At 41.8% G+C, this 21,068-nt stretch overlaps 1 protein-coding gene and 1 long non-coding RNA gene across 2 annotated transcripts in view; one reads left to right on the forward strand and one right to left on the reverse strand.

Moving 5' to 3' along the window:
* Positions 1–21,068, reverse strand: part of LOC142256988 (uncharacterized) — a 57,915-nt gene that overhangs the window by 24,679 nt on the left and 12,168 nt on the right. The window lies entirely within an intron of this gene.
* Positions 1–21,068, forward strand: part of LOC142256987 (indolethylamine N-methyltransferase-like) — a 49,820-nt gene that overhangs the window by 20,949 nt on the left and 7,803 nt on the right. Inside the window, exons 3-4 of the mRNA XM_075329025.1 lie at positions 16,262–16,595; positions 17,511–17,718. Of these exons, the coding sequence (XP_075185140.1) occupies positions 16,445–16,595; positions 17,511–17,718 (359 nt within the window). The 5' untranslated portion in view covers positions 16,262–16,444. The remainder of the gene's footprint in view (positions 1–16,261; positions 16,596–17,510; positions 17,719–21,068) is intronic.

Raw genomic sequence — 21,068 nt, forward strand, 5'->3', positions numbered from 1 at the left:
TAATAGATAAAATTAGTGAGTAACCTCGGCACTCTATATCTCCCAGACTAAGTCAGTAAGTCACAACGGATAGTAATGCAAAATCACTCTTTATTGGTCCGTATTAAGAAAATTTTTTTTTCATAAGCATATATGTTTTTGTCCAAAACAAGTTACAAATGACGTTTCGGCCTGAGCCTTCGTCAGATTGGACTTATCTGCATGTAATCATGAAAAATGACAATAATCAGTATCACATAAGAGTGAGAGAACAATAACATAAACTCGAACAATGTAGAGGTACAATTGGGATGCAGCAAAAAAATTGCAACACAGCAAGAAATGAAACACATGATACAAATGTCATAATACAGTACAAGGACAATATAGTAATGACAAATATGGGGTCAGAGTAGACTTAGACAGCTCTGGTACGAAAGAGATGTCAATCATAAAGTAACATGTGCAGTAGGTGTAGAGCTACACTATGCATGGCAGAGCTAATGGGTAGACCGACCATAGAAAAAGTAGAGAAAAAGTGGAGAAAAAGTGGAGAATAAGTGGAACATAAGAGGAGAAAAAGTGGAGAAAAAGTGGAGAAAAAAGTGGAGAAAAAGTGGAGAAAAAGTGGAGAAAAAGTGGAGAAAAAGTGGAGAAAAAGTGGAGATTAAGAGGAGAAAAAGTGGAGAAAAAAGTGGAGAAAAAGTGGAGAAAAAGTGGAGCATAAGTGGAGAAAAAGTGGAGAAAAAGTGGAGAAAAAGTGGAGCATAAGAGGAGAAAAAGTGGAGAAAAAAGTGGAGAAAAAGTGGAGAAAAAGTGGAGCATAAGAGGAGAAAAAGTGGAGAAAAAGTGGAGAAAAAGTGGAGCATAAGAGGAGAAAAAGTGGAGAAAAAGTGGAGAAAAAGTGGAGCATAAGAGGAGAAAAAGTGGAGATTAAGAGGAGAAAAAGTGGAGAAAAAGTGGAGCATAAGAGGAGAAAAAGTGGAGAAAAAGTGGAGAAAAAGTGGAGAAAAAGTGGAGCATAAGAGGAGAAAAAGTGGAGATTAAGAGGAGAAAAAGTGGAGAAAAAGTGGAGAAAAAGTGGAGAAAAAGTGGAGAAAAAGTGGAGCAAAAGAGGAGAAAAAGTGGAGAAAAAAGTGGAGAAAAAGTGGAGAAAAAGTGGAGAAAAAGTGGAGATTAAGAGGAGAAAAAGTGGAGCATAAGAGGAGAAAAAGTGGAGAAAAAAAGTGGAGAAAAAGTGGAGAAAGTGGAGAAAAAAATGGAGAAAAAGTGAAGAAAAAGTGGAGAAAAAGTGGAGAATAAGAGGAGAAAAAGTGGAGAAAAAGTGGAGAAAAAGTGGAGAATAAGAGGAGAAAAAGTGGAGAATAAGTGGAGAAAAAAATGGAGAAAAAGTGGAGAAAAAGTGGAGAAAAAGTGGAGAAAAAGTGGAGAAAAAGTGGAGAAAAAGTGGAGCATAAGAGGAGAAAAAGTGGAGAAAAAAGTGGAGAAAAAGTGGAGAAAAAGTGGAGCATAAGAGGAGAAAAAGTGGAGAAAAAGTGGAGAAAAAGTGGAGCATAAGAGGAGAAAAAGTGGAGAAAAAGTGGAGAAAAAGTGGAGCATAAGAGGAGAAAAAGTGGAGAAAAAGTGGAGAGAAAGTGGAGAAAAAGTGGAGAAAAAGTGGAGCATAAGAGGAGAAAAAGTGGAGATTAAGAGGAGAAAAAGTGGAGAAAAAGTGGAGAAAAAGTGGAGAAAAAGTGGAGAAAAAGTGGAGAAAAAGTGGAGCATAAGAGGAGAAAAAGTGGAGAAAAAAGTGGAGAAAACGTGGAGAAAAAGTGGAGAAAAAGTGGAGAAAAAGTGGAGCATAAGAGGAGAAAAAGTGGAGAAAAAGTGGAGAAAAAAGTGGAGAAAAAGTGGAGAAAAAGTGGAGAAAAAGTGGAGAAAAAGTGGAGCATAAGAGGAGAAAAAGTGGAGAAAAAGTGGAGAAAAAGTGGAGAAAAAGTGGAGGATAAGAGGAGAAAAAGTGGAGAAAAAGTGGAGAAAAAAGTGGAGAAAAAGTGGAGAAAAAGTGGAGAAAAAGTGGAGAAAAAGTGGAGAAAAAGTGGAGATTAAGTGGAGAAAAAGTGGAGAAAAAGTGGAGAAAAAGTGGAGCATAAGAGGAGAAAAAGTGGAGAAAAAAGTGGAGAAAACGTGGAGAAAACGTGGAGAAAAAGTGGAGAAAAAGTGGAGAAAAAGTGGAGAAAAAGTGGAGAAAAAGTGGAGCATAGGAGGAGAAAAAGTGGAGAAAAAAGTGGAGAAAACGTGGAGAAAAAGTGGAGAAAAAGTGGAGAAAAAGTGGAGCATAAGAGGTGAAAAAGTGGAGCTTAAGAGGAGAAAAAGTGGCGAAAAAGTGGAGAAAAAGTGGAGAAAAAGTGGAGAAAAAGTGGAGCATAAGAGGAGAAAAAGTGGAGAAAAAAGTGGAGAAAAAGTGGAGAAAAAGTGGAGAAAAAGTGGAGATTAAGAGGAGAAAAAGTGGAGCATAAGAGGAGAAAAAGTGGAGAAAAAAGTGGAGAAAAAGTGGAGAAAGTGGAGAAAAAAATGGAGAAAAAGTGGAGAAAAAGTGGAGAAAAAGTGGAGCATAAGAGGAGAAAAAGTGGAGAAAAAGTGGAGAAAAAGTGGAGAAAAAGTGGAGCATAAGAGGAGAAAAAGTGGAGATTAAGAGGAGAAAAAGTGGAGAAAAAGTGGAGAAAAAGTGGAGAAAAAGTGGAGAAAAAGTGGAGCAAAAGAGGAGAAAAAGTGGAGAAAAAAGTGGAGAAAAAGTGGAGAAAAAGTGGAGAAAAAGTGGAGATTAAGAGGAGAAAAAGTGGAGCATAAGAGGAGAAAAAGTGGAGAAAAAAAGTGGAGAAAAAGTGGAGAAAGTGGAGAAAAAAATGGAGAAAAAGTGAAGAAAAAGTGGAGAAAAAGTGGAGAATAAGAGGAGAAAAAGTGGAGAAAAAGTGGAGAAAAAGTGGAGAATAAGAGGAGAAAAAGTGGAGAATAAGTGGAGAAAAAAATGGAGAAAAAGTGGAGAAAAAGTGGAGAAAAAGTGGAGAAAAAGTGGAGAAAAAGTGGAGAAAAAGTGGAGCATAAGAGGAGAAAAAGTGGAGAAAAAAGTGGAGAAAAAGTGGAGAAAAAGTGGAGCATAAGAGGAGAAAAAGTGGAGAAAAAGTGGAGAAAAAGTGGAGCATAAGAGGAGAAAAAGTGGAGAAAAAGTGGAGAAAAAGTGGAGCATAAGAGGAGAAAAAGTGGAGAAAAAGTGGAGAGAAAGTGGAGAAAAAGTGGAGAAAAAGTGGAGCATAAGAGGAGAAAAAGTGGAGTTTAAGAGGAGAAAAAGTGGAGAAAAAGTGGAGAAAAAGTGGAGAAAAAGTGGAGAAAAAGTGGAGAAAAAGTGGAGCATAAGAGGAGAAAAAGTGGAGAAAAAAGTGGAGAAAACGTGGAGAAAAAGTGGAGAAAAAGTGGAGAAAAAGTGGAGCATAAGAGGAGAAAAAGTGGAGAAAAAGTGGAGAAAAAAGTGGAGAAAAAGTGGAGAAAAAGTGGAGAAAAAGTGGAGAAAAAGTGGAGCATAAGAGGAGAAAAAGTGGAGAAAAAGTGGAGAAAAAGTGGAGAAAAAGTGGAGGATAAGAGGAGAAAAAGTGGAGAAAAAGTGGAGAAAAAAGTGGAGAAAAAGTGGAGAAAAAGTGGAGAAAAAGTGGAGAAAAAGTGGAGAAAAAGTGGAGCATAAGAGGAGAAAAAGTGGAGAAAAAAGTGGAGAAAACGTGGAGAAAACGTGGAGAAAAAGTGGAGAAAAAGTGGAGAAAAAGTGGAGAAAAAGTGGAGAAAAAGTGGAGAAAAAGTGGAGCATAAGAGGAGAAAAAGTGGAGAAAAAGTGGAGAAAAAGTGGAGAAAAAGTGGAGGATAAGAGGAGAAAAAGTGGAGAAAAAGTGGAGAAAAAAGTGGAGAAAAAGTGGAGAAAAAGTGGAGAAAAAGTGGAGAAAAAGTGGAGAAAAAGTGGAGCATAAGAGGAGAAAAAGTGGAGAAAAAAGTGGAGAAAACGTGGAGAAAACGTGGAGAAAAAGTGGAGAAAAAGTGGAGAAAAAGTGGAGAAAAAGTGGAGAAAAAGTGGAGCATAGGAGGAGAAAAAGTGGAGAAAAAAGTGGAGAAAACGTGGAGAAAAAGTGGAGAAAAAGTGGAGAAAAAGTGGAGCATAAGAGGTGAAAAAGTGGAGCTTAAGAGGAGAAAAAGTGGCGAAAAAGTGGAGAAAAAGTGGAGAAAAAGTGGAGAAAAAGTGGAGCATAAGAGGAGAAAAAGTGGAGAAAAAAGTGGAGAAAAAGTGGAGAAAAAGTGGAGAAAAAGTGGAGATTAAGAGGAGAAAAAGTGGAGCATAAGAGGAGAAAAAGTGGAGAAAAAAGTGGAGAAAAAGTGGAGAAAGTGGAGAAAAAAATGGAGAAAAAGTGGAGAAAAAGTGGAGAAAAAGTGGAGAATAAGAGGAGAAAAAGTGGAGAAAAAGTGGAGAAAAAGTGGAGAATAAGAGGAGAAAAAGTGGAGAATAAGTGGGGAAAAAAATGGAGAAAAAGTGGAGAAAAAGTGGAGAGAAAGTGGAGAAAAAAATGAAGAAAAAGTGGAACACCCTTTGGTACCTTTCATGTGGCACTAAGGGGTGCTTAGCTTTGTATTTAGCCAAAAAAATGAAAAAAAAATGACATAGGGTTCCCCCTAGTTTTGTAGCCAGCTAGGGTAAAGCAGACGGCTGCAGCCTGCAGACCACAACTGGCAACCTCACCTTGGCTGGTAATCCAAAACTGAGGGCACCCCACGCTGTTATTTTAAATTAAATAAATAATTGAAAAAAAAAACACGTAGGGGTCCCCCAAAATTGGATCACCAGCCAAGGTAAAGCAGACAGCTGGGGCCTGATATTCTCAGACTAGGGAGGTCCATGGTTATTGGAATCTCCCCAGCCTAAAAATAGCAGGCCGCAGCCGCCCCAGAAGTGGCGCATCCATTAGATGCGCCAATCCTGGTGCTTCGCCCCAGCTCATCCCGCGCCCTGGTGCGGTGGCAAACGGGGTAATATTTGGGGTTAATACCAGATGTGTAATGTCACCTGGCATCAAGCCCTGGGGTTGGTGAGGTCAGGCGTCTATCAGATACCCGACATCACCAACCCAGTCAGTAATAAAAAAAAAATACCCGACAAACACATTTTTATTTGAAAAAACACTCCCCAAAACATTCCCTCTTTAACCAATTTATTAGATTGAAAAACAAATCCAGGTCTGGTGTAATCCAAGGGGTTGCCATGACGATGCACACTGTCCCAGTCAATGAAGAGCAGGATGTTCCCCATTGGCTGGGAGAGCAATGCAGTGACCTGAGCTAACATCAATGGGTCAGCCCAGGTCACTGCAGGGGGGTGACAAGTGCTGCTGTCAGTGAGGTACATTACCTGCGCTGATCTCCAGCACTGCCGACAGCCCCTGTCACTGAGCTCAATGACCGCCCGGCGCCTTCACACCAAGTATCGCGAGAGGTCCGTGACGTCACCGCTAGTCAGTCTCGGGTCGGAAGCGATAGGTGATGTGACAAGCGGCGGCCATGGAGGACAGTGACAGCGCTGAGGTCGGGATGGCGGGACTTCATCACCGCAGGTAAGCTGAGCGAGCGAGCGAGGGGGGGGGGGGGGGTGGATGTGTGTGTGTGTGTTTGTGTATGTGTGTGTATGTGTACATGCCGCGGGCAGGAGGGGGTGGAGCGAGCTGAGCGGGAAAGTGTGGGCTTCCTGCACGTAACTAAGATAAACATCGGGTTACTAACCAAAGCGCTTTGCTTGGATACCCGATGTTTATCTTGGTTACCAGCTTGTGGCAGGCTGCCAGCGATGGCTCCTGCTCACTGTAGCTGTAAAAAGCCCTGCTTTTTGCTGCTAGAACCGTTCTCGAACGTATCTAGAACTATCGAGCTTTTAGCAAAAAGCTCGAGTTCTAGTTCGATCTCGAACAGCCCAAAAATCACTCGAGCCGCGAACTGGAGAACCACGAACCATGAACCGCGCTCAACTCTAGTTATAATTAGTTGGAGTGTGCAACGCAGGCAGACGTGCTGCAAATGTCTTGGCACTAGTGGGACTATAGCAAAGTCCAATAGCCACGTATAGGATGCCACTAGGTACACTGAGTGTTTGCTAGTATAATGGCTTAGTTATAATTAGTTGGAGTGTGCAACGCAGGCAGACGTGCTGCAAATGTCTTTGCACTAGTGGGACTATAGCAAAGTCCAATAGCCACGTATAGGATGCCACTAGGTACACTGAGTGTGTGCTAGTATAATGGCTTAGTTATAATTAGTTGGAGTGTGCAACGCAGGCAGATGCGCTCTGCAAATGTCTTGGCACTAGTGGGACTATAGCAAAGTCCAATAGCCACGTATAGGATGCCACTAGGTACACTGAGTGTGTGCTAGTATAATGGCTTAGTTATAATTAGTTGGAGTGTGCAACGCAGGCAGACGTGCTGCAAATGTCTTGGCACTAGTGGGACTATAGCAAAGTCCAATAGCCACGTATAGGATGCCACTAGGTACACTGAGTGTTTGCTAGTATAATGGCTTAGTTATAATTAGTTGGAGTGTGCAACGCAGGCAGACGTGCTGCAAATGTCTTGGCACTAGTGGGACTATAGCAAAGTCCAATAGCCACGTATAGGATGCCACTAGGTACACTGAGTGTGTGCTAGTATAATGGCTTAGTTATAATTAGTTGGAGTGTGCAACGCAGGCAGACGTGCTGCAAATGTCTTGGCACTAGTGGGACTATAGCAAAGTCCAATAGCCACGTATAGGATGCCACTAGGTACACTGAGTGTTTGCTAGTAAAATTGCTTAGTTTAAAAAAGTTGTAGTGTGCAATGCAGGCAGACGTGCTCTGCAAATGTCTTTGCACTAGTGGGACTATAGCAAAGTCCAATAGCCACGTATAGGATGCCACTAGGTACACTGAGTGTGTGCTAGTATAATGGCTTAGTTATAATTAGTTGGAGTGTGCAACGCAGGCAGATGCGTTCTGCAAATGTCTTGGCACTAGTGGGACTAAAGCAAAGTCCAATAGCCACGTATAGGATGCCACTAGGTACACTGAGTGTGTGCTAGTATAATGGCTTAGTTATAATTAGTTGGAGTGTGCAACGCAGGCAGACGTGCTGCAAATGTCTTTGCACTAGTGGGACTATAGCAAAGTCCAATAGCCACGTATAGGATGCCACTAGGTACACTGAGTGTGTGCTAGTATAATGGCTTAGTTATAATTAGTTGGAGTGTGCAACGCAGGCAGATGCGCTCTGCAAATGTCTTGGCACTAGTGGGACTATAGCAAAGTCCAATAGCCACGTATAGGATGCCACTAGGTACACTGAGTGTGTGCTAGTATAATGGCTTAGTTATAATTAGTTGGAGTGTGCAACGCAGGCAGACGTGCTGCAAATGTCTTGGCACTAGTGGGACTATAGCAAAGTCCAATAGCCACGTATAGGATGCCACTAGGTACACTGAGTGTTTGCTAGTATAATGGCTTAGTTATAATTAGTTGGAGTGTGCAACGCAGGCAGACGTGCTGCAAATGTCTTGGCACTAGTGGGACTATAGCAAAGTCCAATAGCCACGTATAGGATGCCACTAGGTACACTGAGTGTGTGCTAGTATAATGGCTTAGTTATAATTAGTTGGAGTGTGCAACGCAGGCAGACGTGCTGCAAATGTCTTGGCACTAGTGGGACTATAGCAAAGTCCAATAGCCACGTATAGGATGCCACTAGGTACACTGAGTGTGTGCTAGTATAATGGCTTAGTTATAATTAGTTGGAGTGTGCAACGCAGGCAGACGTGCTGCAAATGTCTTGGCACTAGTGGGACTATAGCAAAGTCCAATAGCCACGTATAGGATGCCACTAGGTACACTGAGTGTTTGCTAGTAAAATTGCTTAGTTTAAAAAAGTTGTAGTGTGCAATGCAGGCAGACGTGCTCTGCAAATGTCTTTGCACTAGTGGGACTATAGCAAAGTCCAATAGCCACGTATAGGATGCCACTAGGTACACTGAATGTTTGCTAGTATAATGGCTTACTTAGAATGAGTTGGAGTGTGCAGAGGACAAGAGGGTACAGTGGCAGGATTGTGGTGCTCTGGGTAGAGGAATGGAAGCCTGCCTTTCTATTCCCTCCTAATGGTGAAATGCAGGGAGGAAATCCCTGACCTGGGCTACACAGACGCTGTTGCTGTTTGCAGGACCTGTCACTTATGGCTCTCTGACCCTGCCGGTACGAGCCCTTAAAAGGACTGCTAGAATGTGCTCTCCCTATGCTGTCTAACGCTGTGTATGCAGCGCATACAGCTGTATCGGCTATAGGACTCAGGAGGACGAAGCTGCGACACTGATGTCTGACACCAAAGACGCAGAAGGCAGATAATGGCGTTCGTGAAGAAAATGTCCGGTTTTATAATGCAGGGACATGTGACATGCAGATCCTATCACACATGCCGTTGCTTCTCTGGCTCAAAGTCCACTTAGGTGTGTGTGTGTCTGTGATTGGCTGACATGCTGGCCCGCCCCACAAGACGCGCGCGCTTAGGGAAGGAAGACAAGAAAAAAAAAAAAAAAATGGCGATCGCCATTATAGAAACAGCAGTGATCTGAAGGCGCTGTTCACGCACACTATACACTGAAATGTGATAATAGTTTGATTCACAGAGTGACTTACACTATTACAGCAGAAACCAAGCTAGGATTTAGCTGTTTTTTGGCTGCTAGAACCGTTCTCGAACGTTTCTAGAACTATCGAGCTTTTGCAAAAAGCTCGAGTTCTAGTTCGATCTAGAACATGCCCCAAAATCACTCGAGCCGCGAACTGGAGAACCACGAACCACGAACCGCGCTCAACTCTATTCAACATGTTGTGAAATGTGACCTTGAGAAAGAGCATATGATGGATCCGATTGTCTTACCACCAGCAGATTGTGTCATCTCTTTTGTGCTCCTTGATGCTATTTGCAAAGACCAAGATGATTACATCAAATATCTCAGGAAGTTCTCATCTTTGCTGAAGCCTGGAGGCCACATTATATTAATTGGGGGTTTAGGTATGACATATTACACAGTTGGGAAACACAAGTTTCGTGCTTTCAGTTATGATGAGCATTTAGCCAGGAAAGCTCTGGTTGGAGAAGGTTTTATCATTGACCGATGTGAGGTTAAGAAGAGATCAGGTGTGAATGACCACCTTGACTATAAGGCCATGATGTTCATTGCAGCTCACAGAGAGAAATATGTCAGACATGGCACAAGATGAGTCTCTATGTCAAATGTTATATGTAATACTTATATCCTTCCATTAAAGCCCTACCATGAAGGTTTTTTTGTTGTTTTTTTTCCCCTAAATCTGTGTGCATGTGTACGTAGTGTACATCGTTGGACTGGCTACGGGAGGAATCTCTAGTAATGTTAAGCCTGGATTCAGTTCCCTGCATTGCACTCCAAAGCTCTCACCTGAGCTCCAGAGTGCAGCCTAGACTGAACCGCCAGCGCCGAATGATTGATTCCTCGGCGATTGCGGTTCAGTTCATGACAGCGGCAGACATGCCAGGCTGATCTCCGGTGCTCTCACCTGAACTCCGGAGATCAGAACGGCCTGTCCGCAGCTGTCATGAACTGAACCGCAATCGCCGGAGAATCAATATCTCAGCGCTCGCGGTTCAGTCCTGCAAACTCTCTGAGATCAGTCCAGGCTGCAAGGGAGAGCTCCGGAGTGCAATGCCGGTAACTGATTCCAGGCCTGGCATTAATGGAGATTCCTCCGGTAGCCAGTCTGACGCTGGTAGTGTAGTATGTGTTTACTAGTATATTATGGAGGCGAATGGGAGGGAAACGTCAGCTCACCATGTGGCTTTTGAATCATCAAAAAATTGGAGAGGAGCATGAATCTTCCGAGCTGGCGTCTGTGAATGTTGAGGTAGTAAGGTGAAGTCTTGTTCAGCTGCTCTATAGACTTTCATTGGAAAAGCTGCTTCCAGGTCACACAGAGCATAATTTGACCCGCAGAAACTGAAAAGCGGTGACTGAGAAGAAGATAACGGAACGGCTCTGGATTCCGCAGAAGGCAATTATATTAAAAATAAATAATAAGAATAATTGAATTTATTTAGTGCCAATTTATTCCGCTGCACATGACTTTTAAAGCATATCTGTAGTTTAAATTTTTATTTCATAAATCAATAGTACACATGAAAATAAGCAACTTTCTAACATATTTTATCAGACAAACCTGCTTCTTTCTCTGCCTGAATTTAGTAGTCGTTATCAAAATTCTCCATTCTGAGATAAAAACTGTATTCAGTGAAGAATTTTCCATTACTGAGATAGGAGATGGCAGCTATTACTGATGAGGAAAGAGGGGGCGGAGCTCTGTCTCTACCTCCTCCCTCTTACTCTAGCTCCTCCTTCTGCCTGTTGCTCCTCCCTCCTCCCATTTTCATAGAATCTCATTAGCTGCCATCTCCTATCTCAATAATAAGAAAGTCTTCCCTGAATACAGATATAACTGCAGAACTGAAAGTAGCAAATTTGTCAAAGTTTCATATTTTCATATGTACCATTGAAGACGATTACACTTTAATCAGATTCATGTTCAGACAATAAAAACATTACACAGTAAACACAATTAGTCAAGGAAGTGAAGAAACGGCATCTTCCAAGGAGACATCAATAAAATCATAAAGCCTTTATTCCAAGCAATTCCAATACACTGAAAAAACTGCAGCATAATAACAACTGACGCGTTTCTGGTGCACAAAAAGTCCTTAGTCAAAGTCTTAAGGGGACTTTACACGCTGCGACATTGCTAGCGATAGCTAGCAATGTTGAGCACGATAGCACCCGCCCCCATCGTTCGTGCGACATTTGGTGATCGCTGCCGTAGCGAACATTATCGCTACGGCAGCGTCCCACACACATACCTTCTCAGCGACGTTGCTGTGACCGCGGAACAATTCCTCCTTCAAGGGGGAGGTGCGTTCGTCATCACAGCGACGTCACCGCGACATCACTTAGCGGCCGGCCAATAGAAGCGGAGGGGCGGAGATGAGTGGGACGTAACATCCCGCCTACCTCCTTCCTTCCGCATTGCTGGTGGACGCAGGTAAGGAGATGTCTGTCGTTCCTGCGGTGTCACACACAGCGATGTGTGCTGCCGCAGGAACGACGAACAACATCGTACCTGTGGCAGCAGCGATATTAAAGAAAGGAGCGACGTCAACGATCACCGGTTTTGGACGATTTTGCGATCGTTGATCGTCGCTCCTTGGTGTCACATGCTGCGATGTCGCTACCGGCGCCGGATGTGCGTCACTAACGACGTGACCCCGACGATATATCGGTAGCGATGTCGCAGCGTGTAAAGCCCCCCTTAGTCATCACTCCTTGAAAGACATTGTTCCTTAGTTATGATGAGGATTTTGCAAGGAAAGCTCTGGTTGTAGAAGGTTTTATCATTGACCGCTTGAGGTTAAGATGAGTGTTATACGAAAACATTAAATCCTTCCATTGAAGCCCTACGATGAAATGTTTTTGTCCTTCCTAAATCTATGTACGAGTGTATATAGTGTAGTATGTGAGTGTTAATATTCCACCACCACCTTCTTCTTTATCCATTGTCATTCTGCTCCTCTCTTGGTGACGTCACTGCTCTTTACAGTATATGACTCACTCTATGTGCGAGCCGGAAGTTTCTTTTACAATATAAGTTAATGAAGCCTAGTTCCGATGGATGCCACTTCCATGTCACGCAGAGCATAGTTAGACTGCCAGAGACCAAAGAGCGGTGACTAAGATAAGGAGAAAAACAGCACTGGATCCCGTAGAAGTTAGTATTTTAAAAATAAATAATCAGAACAATTTAATGTATTTATTGCCAATATATTCAGCTGCACTGTACTTTTAATCATCGGGGACATGTAGAGAAAATTAAGACACTACAGAGTAAATACATAAATCAAGAGTGACAAGAGAAGTTAGGGTCCTGCTCGCAATCTTATAATCTATAAGGAAATAGGGGGACACAATAGGTAAAAACTGGATGATCCAGCCATCATTATAATAAATAGTGTTTAAGATTTGAATTTGCTTGTTTGCATTGATTTTTCCAGAAAATTCTATTTGCGGACAAATTATTGCCTGGAATTGAATGTTCCTTATTTTGGTCTGGGCACTTCCAAACCCCAGAGTATAATAAATGTGGTACAAAAAAAAAATAAAAAAAATGTTTTATACTTATTTCATCACTTACCCTCCACTCCTTACAGTCACCTGTACAGTCTTCCCTCGTTCTGTAGATCACCGGCTCTCACACTAAAATGCCCGGGCTTCTCATACTGGGCAGAGACATCTGACTCTGATGAGGGCACAGGACTGTCCTGTGCAAGTACTTTAATGATCATGGTGTCGCGAGGTCACGGTGTGGACTGTGGTCTTGTGTGTGCACAGAATCCTCCCACAGGCTCAGCATAGCTGTAATCCCTGGGCCAGAGATTTTAGCTCTTGTAATGACAATTAGAACATGCAGCGAGGCCAAGATTAGTGAGGGGAGAAGTGGAGAGGCCAGAAAGGGGAGCGGTGAGATGAGTAAAAGTTTATGTTTTACATTTAGATGGCCTTAAACTTTTTTGATTACCAGCACCTACCATTCTACTCAATCCACTCAGAAATAAATGATAAAAAAAATCAACATTTTGGTAAATGCAAATTTTTAAAAACTTTAAGTAGAATTCAATTTAACTTGAATTTCTTAACTCCTCTCTAATATTGTTCCTTCTCCTTTATATTAACCGATCGGGATTATTAATCTGCACTCCGCACTTACCCACGTTATGGTTGTGTTTCCATGCTTCACCTTTGTGCAAACTATAAAAACATGGTCTTCACCGGGCATTTAGGTTTCAAATTTTAAAATTATATATTAAAAAAATAAATAACAGCAATATACACTGCTCAAAAAATAAAGGGAACATGTAAATAACACAATATAAGTCCAAGTCTAGTGATAGGCGAACCCCTCGATGTTCGTGTTCGGGAGACTTTGTAAACTTCGAGTTCAGGTTCTGAGATAACGCGAACTTGCGTCTTAACACCGAACTTGGACTTTACAGTTATGGGATGAGGCGGGGAGGGCTGTAAAATAAAGAATATAGTTAATAATAAACATTTTCATTATACTTAACACTAGAACTACTGGACTCGTGACACCTACTAGAACTACATAGTGCAAAGTAGTCAAAATGACTACCTCAGTAGTTCTAGTGTTAAAGGTCTCGCGTCGCGAGGCGTCCTGCAGACTCTGTCCCCCGGCCGCTTCTGCTTCCGGGTCCGATCATTGCTGTGCCCCCGGTTAACCACCACTGACTTACAGGACCTTCCATGACGTCAGTGGTGGTTACAGGTAGACAGGTAGAAATCATCGGCAATTAGCAATTAGCACCGAGTAGGCTTCTCAGGTTAATAAGTCACAATGGTGGTGGAACAGATGAGCTAAGAATTGAGTATTCATTTTTCTTAACCCTTTAACGCCCTTCTTCAATTCAGCTGAAAGGTAGCCAGTATGAAGTGAATTGTAAAAAAAAACCTGGATTGAAAAGAATGCAACATTCATTTGTTTAAAATTCTAGGCAAATTTAATTCATATCAATTAAATTTCCTCATCTCTATATGCATGCAATGTATTGACTGCTTGTTATTGAAAATTGGTATAGAAAGTGTTGCGTGAAAAACTGCACTTCTGGAATGTTTATTTTTTTGTTCCACTTTTACTACATGGGGTAAGTCATTTATTATTTTGATATATAACATTTTTTAAATAAGTTGAAATAAAAAATGTGCAATTTTGGAAATTCTTCTTGCAGTCACTGATTAAAATTTTACATTTGGAAGGCTATGTTCTCATGAGTACATGTCCCTTCAAATATTTCACTGAAGACAAGAACAATTTTCAAAATTTGCACAAGACTGAGTTTCTTAGAACATTTTTTTAACCCATGAAAGTAAGGTTAATAATACAACTTTCATTACAAAATCTTCAATTTCGTTCAAATTTGATTGCAAATGATGCAAATGATGCAAAAATCAGAAAACCACACATCTAAAATTACTACATATAGTATATTGTATGACCTCCATGATTGTAAGGACAGCATCAAGTTTTCTAGGCCTAGAATGAGCAACTTGGTGACTTTTTGCAATATGTAATTTTTTGAATTTTCAAGAATGAGCTCCTTTGAGCCTGGTTGGTAGATGGAGAATGATAATAACTTGTATCTTCAGAATTCCCTATAGGTGCTCAGTTGGGTTCAGATTGGGAGACACTCGGCCAGTGAATCCCTTTCACCCTGTTCTCCTTCAGAAACAAAACAGATATGCATTTTGGATTATTGTCATGTTGGAAAAGTGCACGTCTACCAAGGGCACGGATCAATAGCTGCATTTTCTCTTTCAAAATAAAGCAGTACATTTGTAACATCATGATATTGTCAATGACATGTAACCCTTGACATCAGCAGCACTCATGCAGTCCAACATAAGGACACTGTCACAACAATATTTCACTGTAGGCACTGTAATAGTGAGCCCTCTCTATCAGATAATAAACAGTATTCCCAAGACAACTAGCACTGAAGGGGGTCAGCAAAACAATCAAGAACAATTAGCAATACAAAATTTTGCTCAGAATTTCCGTGCAGACCGTATGATACTGAGCCATCCTGTCTCATGGTTCTCCAGGTGTATCGTCCTTACCGGCGTCCCACACTGTCCTTCCCCTCTTCCATGGTAAAGACACCAGTAATCCCAGCTGCTCAATGGTGGCAGCTCCTCGGTGCATGAAGCTGTCTCTCAGGGCCTGCACATGCCACACAAGACTTTTGCGGGCACTCTTAGGGTGTGCACATTTTCTTAAGAGGTCAGCGCTCCCTAACCTGGAAGTATCTCTCAGCCATAGTCTGAGAGTCACCCAGTATTTAAGGAACCTTTCCCTTATGGGAGGTGCTTGGGCAACATGGTCTAATCCTAGAGAGGCATTGCTAGTAGTGAAGTGCGGATCAAACTTACCTGAGTGCCTGGCCCGTGTCCGAGGTTCCGGGTGCTGATCTGGATCCAGCACTTGGGAAATAAAATAAAAGGATAAATAAAGAAAACAAGAATGAAGCAAGAGCTTCAACTTACAGAGGCTCCGGCACGGCTGTAAATTTGTCCACGGCCGCTCATTGTTCTTCTGGGGCCGCTCATTCCCTCATTTACCTGCACACCGGCAGTCCTGGCATCTATGATTGGTTGCAGTGAGATGCACCCCAAGCCTATGTGACAGTGTCTGAATGCAGCCAATCACAGGCGCTGTCTACGGGTCACTATCATGGTATAAAAACAAATAAATGAGTAAAACAATTGGCGTAGGCTCCCGCCATATTATGATACCCAGCACAGATAAAGCAAAAAGGCTGCAGTCTGCAGCCCCCAGCCCTGCGCTTATCTTGGCTGTGTATCAAACAAAGAGGAACCATATGCGCCTTTTTTTTATTATTTAAAAAGTAATTAAAAAAAAAAATAGCTTGCAGTCGCACCAATTTTGATACCCAGCCAAGATAAAGCCCAGCATTTGGGGACTGGTATTCTCAGGCTGGGGAGACCAATGCTTATTGGACCACCTACAGTCTAACAATATCAGCCTGCAGCCGCCAGGAATTGTCGCATCCCTTAGATGTGGTATGCCTGGCGCTTTACCTGGCTCTTCCCGATTGCCGTGGTGTGGTCGCAATCATGGTAATAAGGGGTTCATAAAAGCCCACAGCTGCCACTAACCCCTAGATTAGTAATTGGAGGCATCTGTGAGACCCCCAAAAACAAACATGGTCCTCTACCTTTGACCGCAGCTAACCTGACCTCACGTGATCTCAGTAAAGTCAGTGACTCCACCTCCGGTTGGAGTCACCAAGTTTAATGAAGTATCCTGAGGTCAAGTTACCTTCAGTCGCAGGTGGAGAACCGTGCGAACCTTTCTGCTGTGACTGAAACTAACCTGAGTAACATCATTGCTAAGCACAGCTCATTCTCTGCCTGTAGTTACACAGTGCAGACATGTTCCATGATTGTATTCTGTATTTTCATATGTAGCATTGCTGAATCGTCATGGGACCTCAGAGGTGTTTTAAGGGTTTATAAAGCGGTGAAAGAGGGTGTTTTGTTATCTTTTATTGCAAATAAATAATTTTTTCTGTGTTTCTTACAGAGTAGTATTGGAAGATGGTATAAATACAAGACCGCATGACTCCATAAATGAAGACAAGAACTTGTGATATTAAAAGTAAATATAGTGTTTACTAATGTACTTTGTAAATTGATTCCTGGTGCTACAAAAAGTCTTCAGGCACCAACGTAGAATCAGTCACTGCCTGTGATACAATATTAGACGATGGATCCCAGTCCCTATAAGCTCTACCATGAAGATGACTTTGATTCCAGGCAATATTTGCAAAGCTATTTTTCAGATAACCCTGATAGGATCTCTGAAGAGGATTCATTGATATTTCCCATTGAAAATCTTCTAAAAACGTTTTCAGAAGGTATGTATCCTAATTGTTCACTTTAGATGGGTTTAACTAGATACAAACTTGATTTTTAGTGGTTTGGAGATCAGAGGGGGAATCTGCAGCCCCTGACTCACATCAAACAAGGCAAATAGAGAAAAGCTGTGTTTATTTCATATGAAGAATATAAGACGATCTCTGGCGTTAGTAATGGAATTGTTTTCCTCTCTTTAATTTTTAAAACTCTGAAAAATATGTTGAAGATGATAAAGTTTAAACAAACATTTCGGTTTTTCTCTATCATCAGATAAGATCCTATTGTGCTTTATATTGTTTCTCCAGCCTTCCTTCTTGAGGATGAGTCCAGTGTCTGCGTTCTACACAACATTGCGAATAAATTAATTTTCTGCTTTACTTGACTTTTGATCTTTTTAACTCACATCCTCTAGCACGGTAGACACCAGCCATAGCTGTCAGCCCCAAGCTGTGTCACCAAAGATAGAAGCATTTTCTCTGACAACATTTCTACATGCAGTTCTTCCTTATAGGCACATTGTACTGGTACGTAGAAATATAGCACTATATACCAGTATTAAGAAACGAATGTGCGGCCAGGGCAGGGCCGGATCCGAGTTTGAGGCACGGTGAGGTCAGACGTGGGTGAGCTGGATTTTCACACAAGCATATACCAGTATAGTATACCTGTATCTACTAAAAAGAAATATTCAAATATAGATACATACTATTGTCGGTGGGTACTTTAGTCTCACCCTATAATACACATCATATTTTGGAAACAATTTAGCACCATTTAGTGAAAATAAAAAGAACGAAAAAAACACAATAGATGAAGCCACCTATACTTTACATTGAACTTAGTGTATTTATATGTGATTAATGAATTTTTTACCTCTATGTAAGTATATTTGAACATGTGAATTTTTTTTACAGGTCGTATTAAAGGAGACGTCTTGATTGACCTGAGTCCTGGTTCCATGGTTCATCACTTATTTGCGGCCTGTGAGTTTTTCAAGCATATTATAGTGCTGAAGATGAGAGACAGCTGCATCATGGAGCTGAAGAGATGGGTGGACGAACGTACGGGAGCGTTTGATTGGAGCCATGCCACACAATTTCATGCGAACATAGAAGAAAACAGGTGAAGAAGCATAAAATTAGGAGAAATCCAGTGTCATTGTTTCTGCAGTGAAAAGATATAATTGTAATTTTAGTGTAATATCGTGTATCTTCTCTCTGTGTTACAAATTACAATCAGAGAATATTCAATATGATATCTTAGGTGTCAGTGAAGTTTACAGTTATCCATTCAGATAAAACTTAAATTCTTGGAAGCTGTAGAATAATAGGTACTGTTGGAAGGTTCAGTGCATATCACATTCGAGTTGGATGTATAAAATAGGATTATCAAAACCACAACTGTGATGTGTATGCCCAACATGTTCCTCCAATTATCCATAGAGTAAAATGACTGTCATTCAGGGGTGGACGCTGACAGCTTGGGGCCCCTGTGCAAGACATTATGTCTAGGTCCCCCCTTCTCTTATGGTGACAAAGCTGCAGATTATATATATACATATATATATATATATATATATATATATATATATATTTATATACAGTGCCTACAAGTAGTATTCAACCCCCTGCAGATTTAGCAGGTTTGATAAGATGCAAATAAGTTAGATCCTGCAAACTTCAAACAAGAGCAGGATTTATTAACAGATGCATAAATCTTACAAACCAACAAGTTATGTTGCTCAGTTAAATTTTAGTAAATTTTCAACATAAAAGTGTGGGTCAATTATTATTCAACCCCTAGGTTTAATATTTTGTGGAATAACCCTTGTTTGCAATTACAGCTAATAATCGTCTTTTATAAGACCTGATCAGGCCGGCACAGGTCTCTGGAGTTATCTTGGCCCACTCCTCAATGCAGATCTTCTCCAAGTTATCTAGGTTCTTTGGGTGACTCATGTGGACTTTAATCTTGAGCTCCTTCCACAAGTTTTCAATTGGGTTAAGGTCAGGAGACTGACTAGGCCACTGCAACACCTTGATTTTTTTCCCTCTTGAACCAGGCCTTGGTTTTCTTGACTGTGTGCTTTGGGTCGTTGTTTTGTTGGAAGATGAAATGACGACCCATCTTAAGATCCTTGATGGAGGAGCGGAGGTTCTTGGCCAAAATCTCCAGGTAGGCCGTGCTATCCATCTTCCCATGGATGCGGACCAGATGGCCAGGCCCCTTGGCTGAGAAACAGCCCCACAGCATGATGCTGCCACCACCATGCTTGACTGTAGGGATGGTATTCTTGGGGTCGTATGCAGTGCCATCCAGTCTCCAAACGTTACGTGTGTGGTTGGCACCAAAGATCTCGATCTTGGTCTCATCAGACCAGAGAACCTTGAACCAGTCTGTCTCAGAGTCCTCCAAGTGATCATGAGCAAACTGTAGACGAGCCTTGACATGACGCTTTGAAAGTAAAGGTACCTTACGGGCTCATCTGGAACGGAGACCATTGCGGTGGAGTACGTTACTTATGGTATTGACTGAAACCAATATCCCCACTGCCATGAGATCTTCCCGGAGCTCCTTCCTTGTTGTCCTTGGGTTAGCCTTGACTCTTCGGACAAGCCTGGCCTCGGCACGGGAGGAAACTTTCAAAGGCTGTCCAGGCCATGGAAGGCTAACAGTAGTTCCATAAGCCTTCCACTTCCGGATGATGCTCCCAACAGTGGAGACAGGTAGGCCCAACTCCTTCGAAAGGGTTTTGTACCCCTTGCCAGCCTTGTGACCCTCCACGATCTTGTCTCTGATGGCCTTGGAATGCTCCTTTGTCTTTCCCATGTTGACCATGTATGAGTGCTGTTCACAAGTTTGGGGAGGGTCTTAATTAGTCAGAAAAGGCTGGAAAAAGAGATAATTAATCCAAACATGTGAAGCTCATTGTTCTTTGTGCCTGAAATACTTCTTAATACTTTAGGGGAACCAAACAGAATTCTGGTGGTTTAAGGGGTTGAATAATAAATGACCCTCTGAATAAACTTTTCACAATTTAAAAAAAAAAAAAAAAAGAAATAACATTCTTTTTTGCTGCAGTGCATTTCACACTTCCAGGCTGATCTACAGTCCAAATGTCACAATGCCAAGTTAATTCCGAATGTGTAAACCTGCTAAATCTGCAGGGGGTTGAATACTACTTGTAGGCACTGTATATACAGTGCTCTGCAAATTAATTAATTATTGGGACAAACAAAAAAAACACATTTTTGAATATTTAATAATAAAATGTTATAATGCACTGTTACATACCAATTTTAGTAAGAAATATGCCCTACTTTAGCAGATATGAGATTTTCAATGCATTCTGGCATTGATTCTACCAAGTTGTTGCATAAATTCTTTAATTCTTCATCATGGAGCCACACTTGTATGGCAATGTTTATCATGCGTTCTTCAGTTGTACAGTCCATTTTGCCGTCTCTTCACAATGCTCCACAAATTTTCTATAGCATTTAAGTCTGGTGAATTGCCAGGCCAGTCCAGCACTCTTACTTTATTTTTTTCCAGGAATTTCTTCACACACATGGAATTGTGGCATGGAGCCAAATCTTGTTGGAATGTCCCTTCAACTACAAGGTTCAGCATACTCCATCCAGGACTGTATGCAGGAGTTTTTTGCCTCCCAAAAAAATTACATGGGCTTAGCCATGTTTTTGTATGCTAGCCAGGTACAGCAGGCAGCTATGGGCTGCCCCCAACCTCAAGCTGCCTAGTTGTATCCGGCTTGGAACCAATAGGGAAGGCCTTTTTTTTTTTAATCATTTCATGAATTTCATGAAATAATTAAAAAAAAAATGATGTGGGCTTCGCCCAATTTTTATGTCCAGCCAGGTACAACTAGGCAGCTGGGGATTGGAATCCGCAGCGCAGGGTGCCCAAGCTTCCTGGGCACCCCTGCTGCGAATTGCAGTCTGCAGCCACCCCAGAAAATGGTGCTTTCATAGAAGTGCCATCTTCTGGCGCTGTATCCAACTCTTCCAGCTGCCCTCGTGACAGGTGGCTCACTTGGTAATAATGGGGTTAGGGATAGCTGTATATGATCAACTGGCCCTACGCCCGAAATTCATGGTGTCACGCCAATTAGACATGGCCACCATGAATTTCTAGTACAGATTAAAAAAAAACACAACACTCAGAAAAATATTTTTATTAGAAATAAAACACAACACAATTAGTGACTCCATCTTTATTGAAATAAAGAACCCCCCTCCGCAGTAATCCTGTGTCAAGGGTCCCACGCCATCCAATCCGGATCCAATATGATCTGATCGGTTCGCTGGAAGGCAAAGCAATCAGATGATGTGTCAGGTTCAAGGGCCTGAATCACATGACACAGCAGATGATTGTATAAACAGCTTTTATACAATTAGCTGATGCATCAGTGCAAAAAAACGAAAAAACTACACACTTCAGTGCAGACTCCTGTC

Source organism: Anomaloglossus baeobatrachus, chromosome 11 (genome assembly GCF_048569485.1).
Source record: "Anomaloglossus baeobatrachus isolate aAnoBae1 chromosome 11, aAnoBae1.hap1, whole genome shotgun sequence".
NCBI classification, from domain to species: Eukaryota; Metazoa; Chordata; class Amphibia; order Anura; family Aromobatidae; genus Anomaloglossus; species Anomaloglossus baeobatrachus.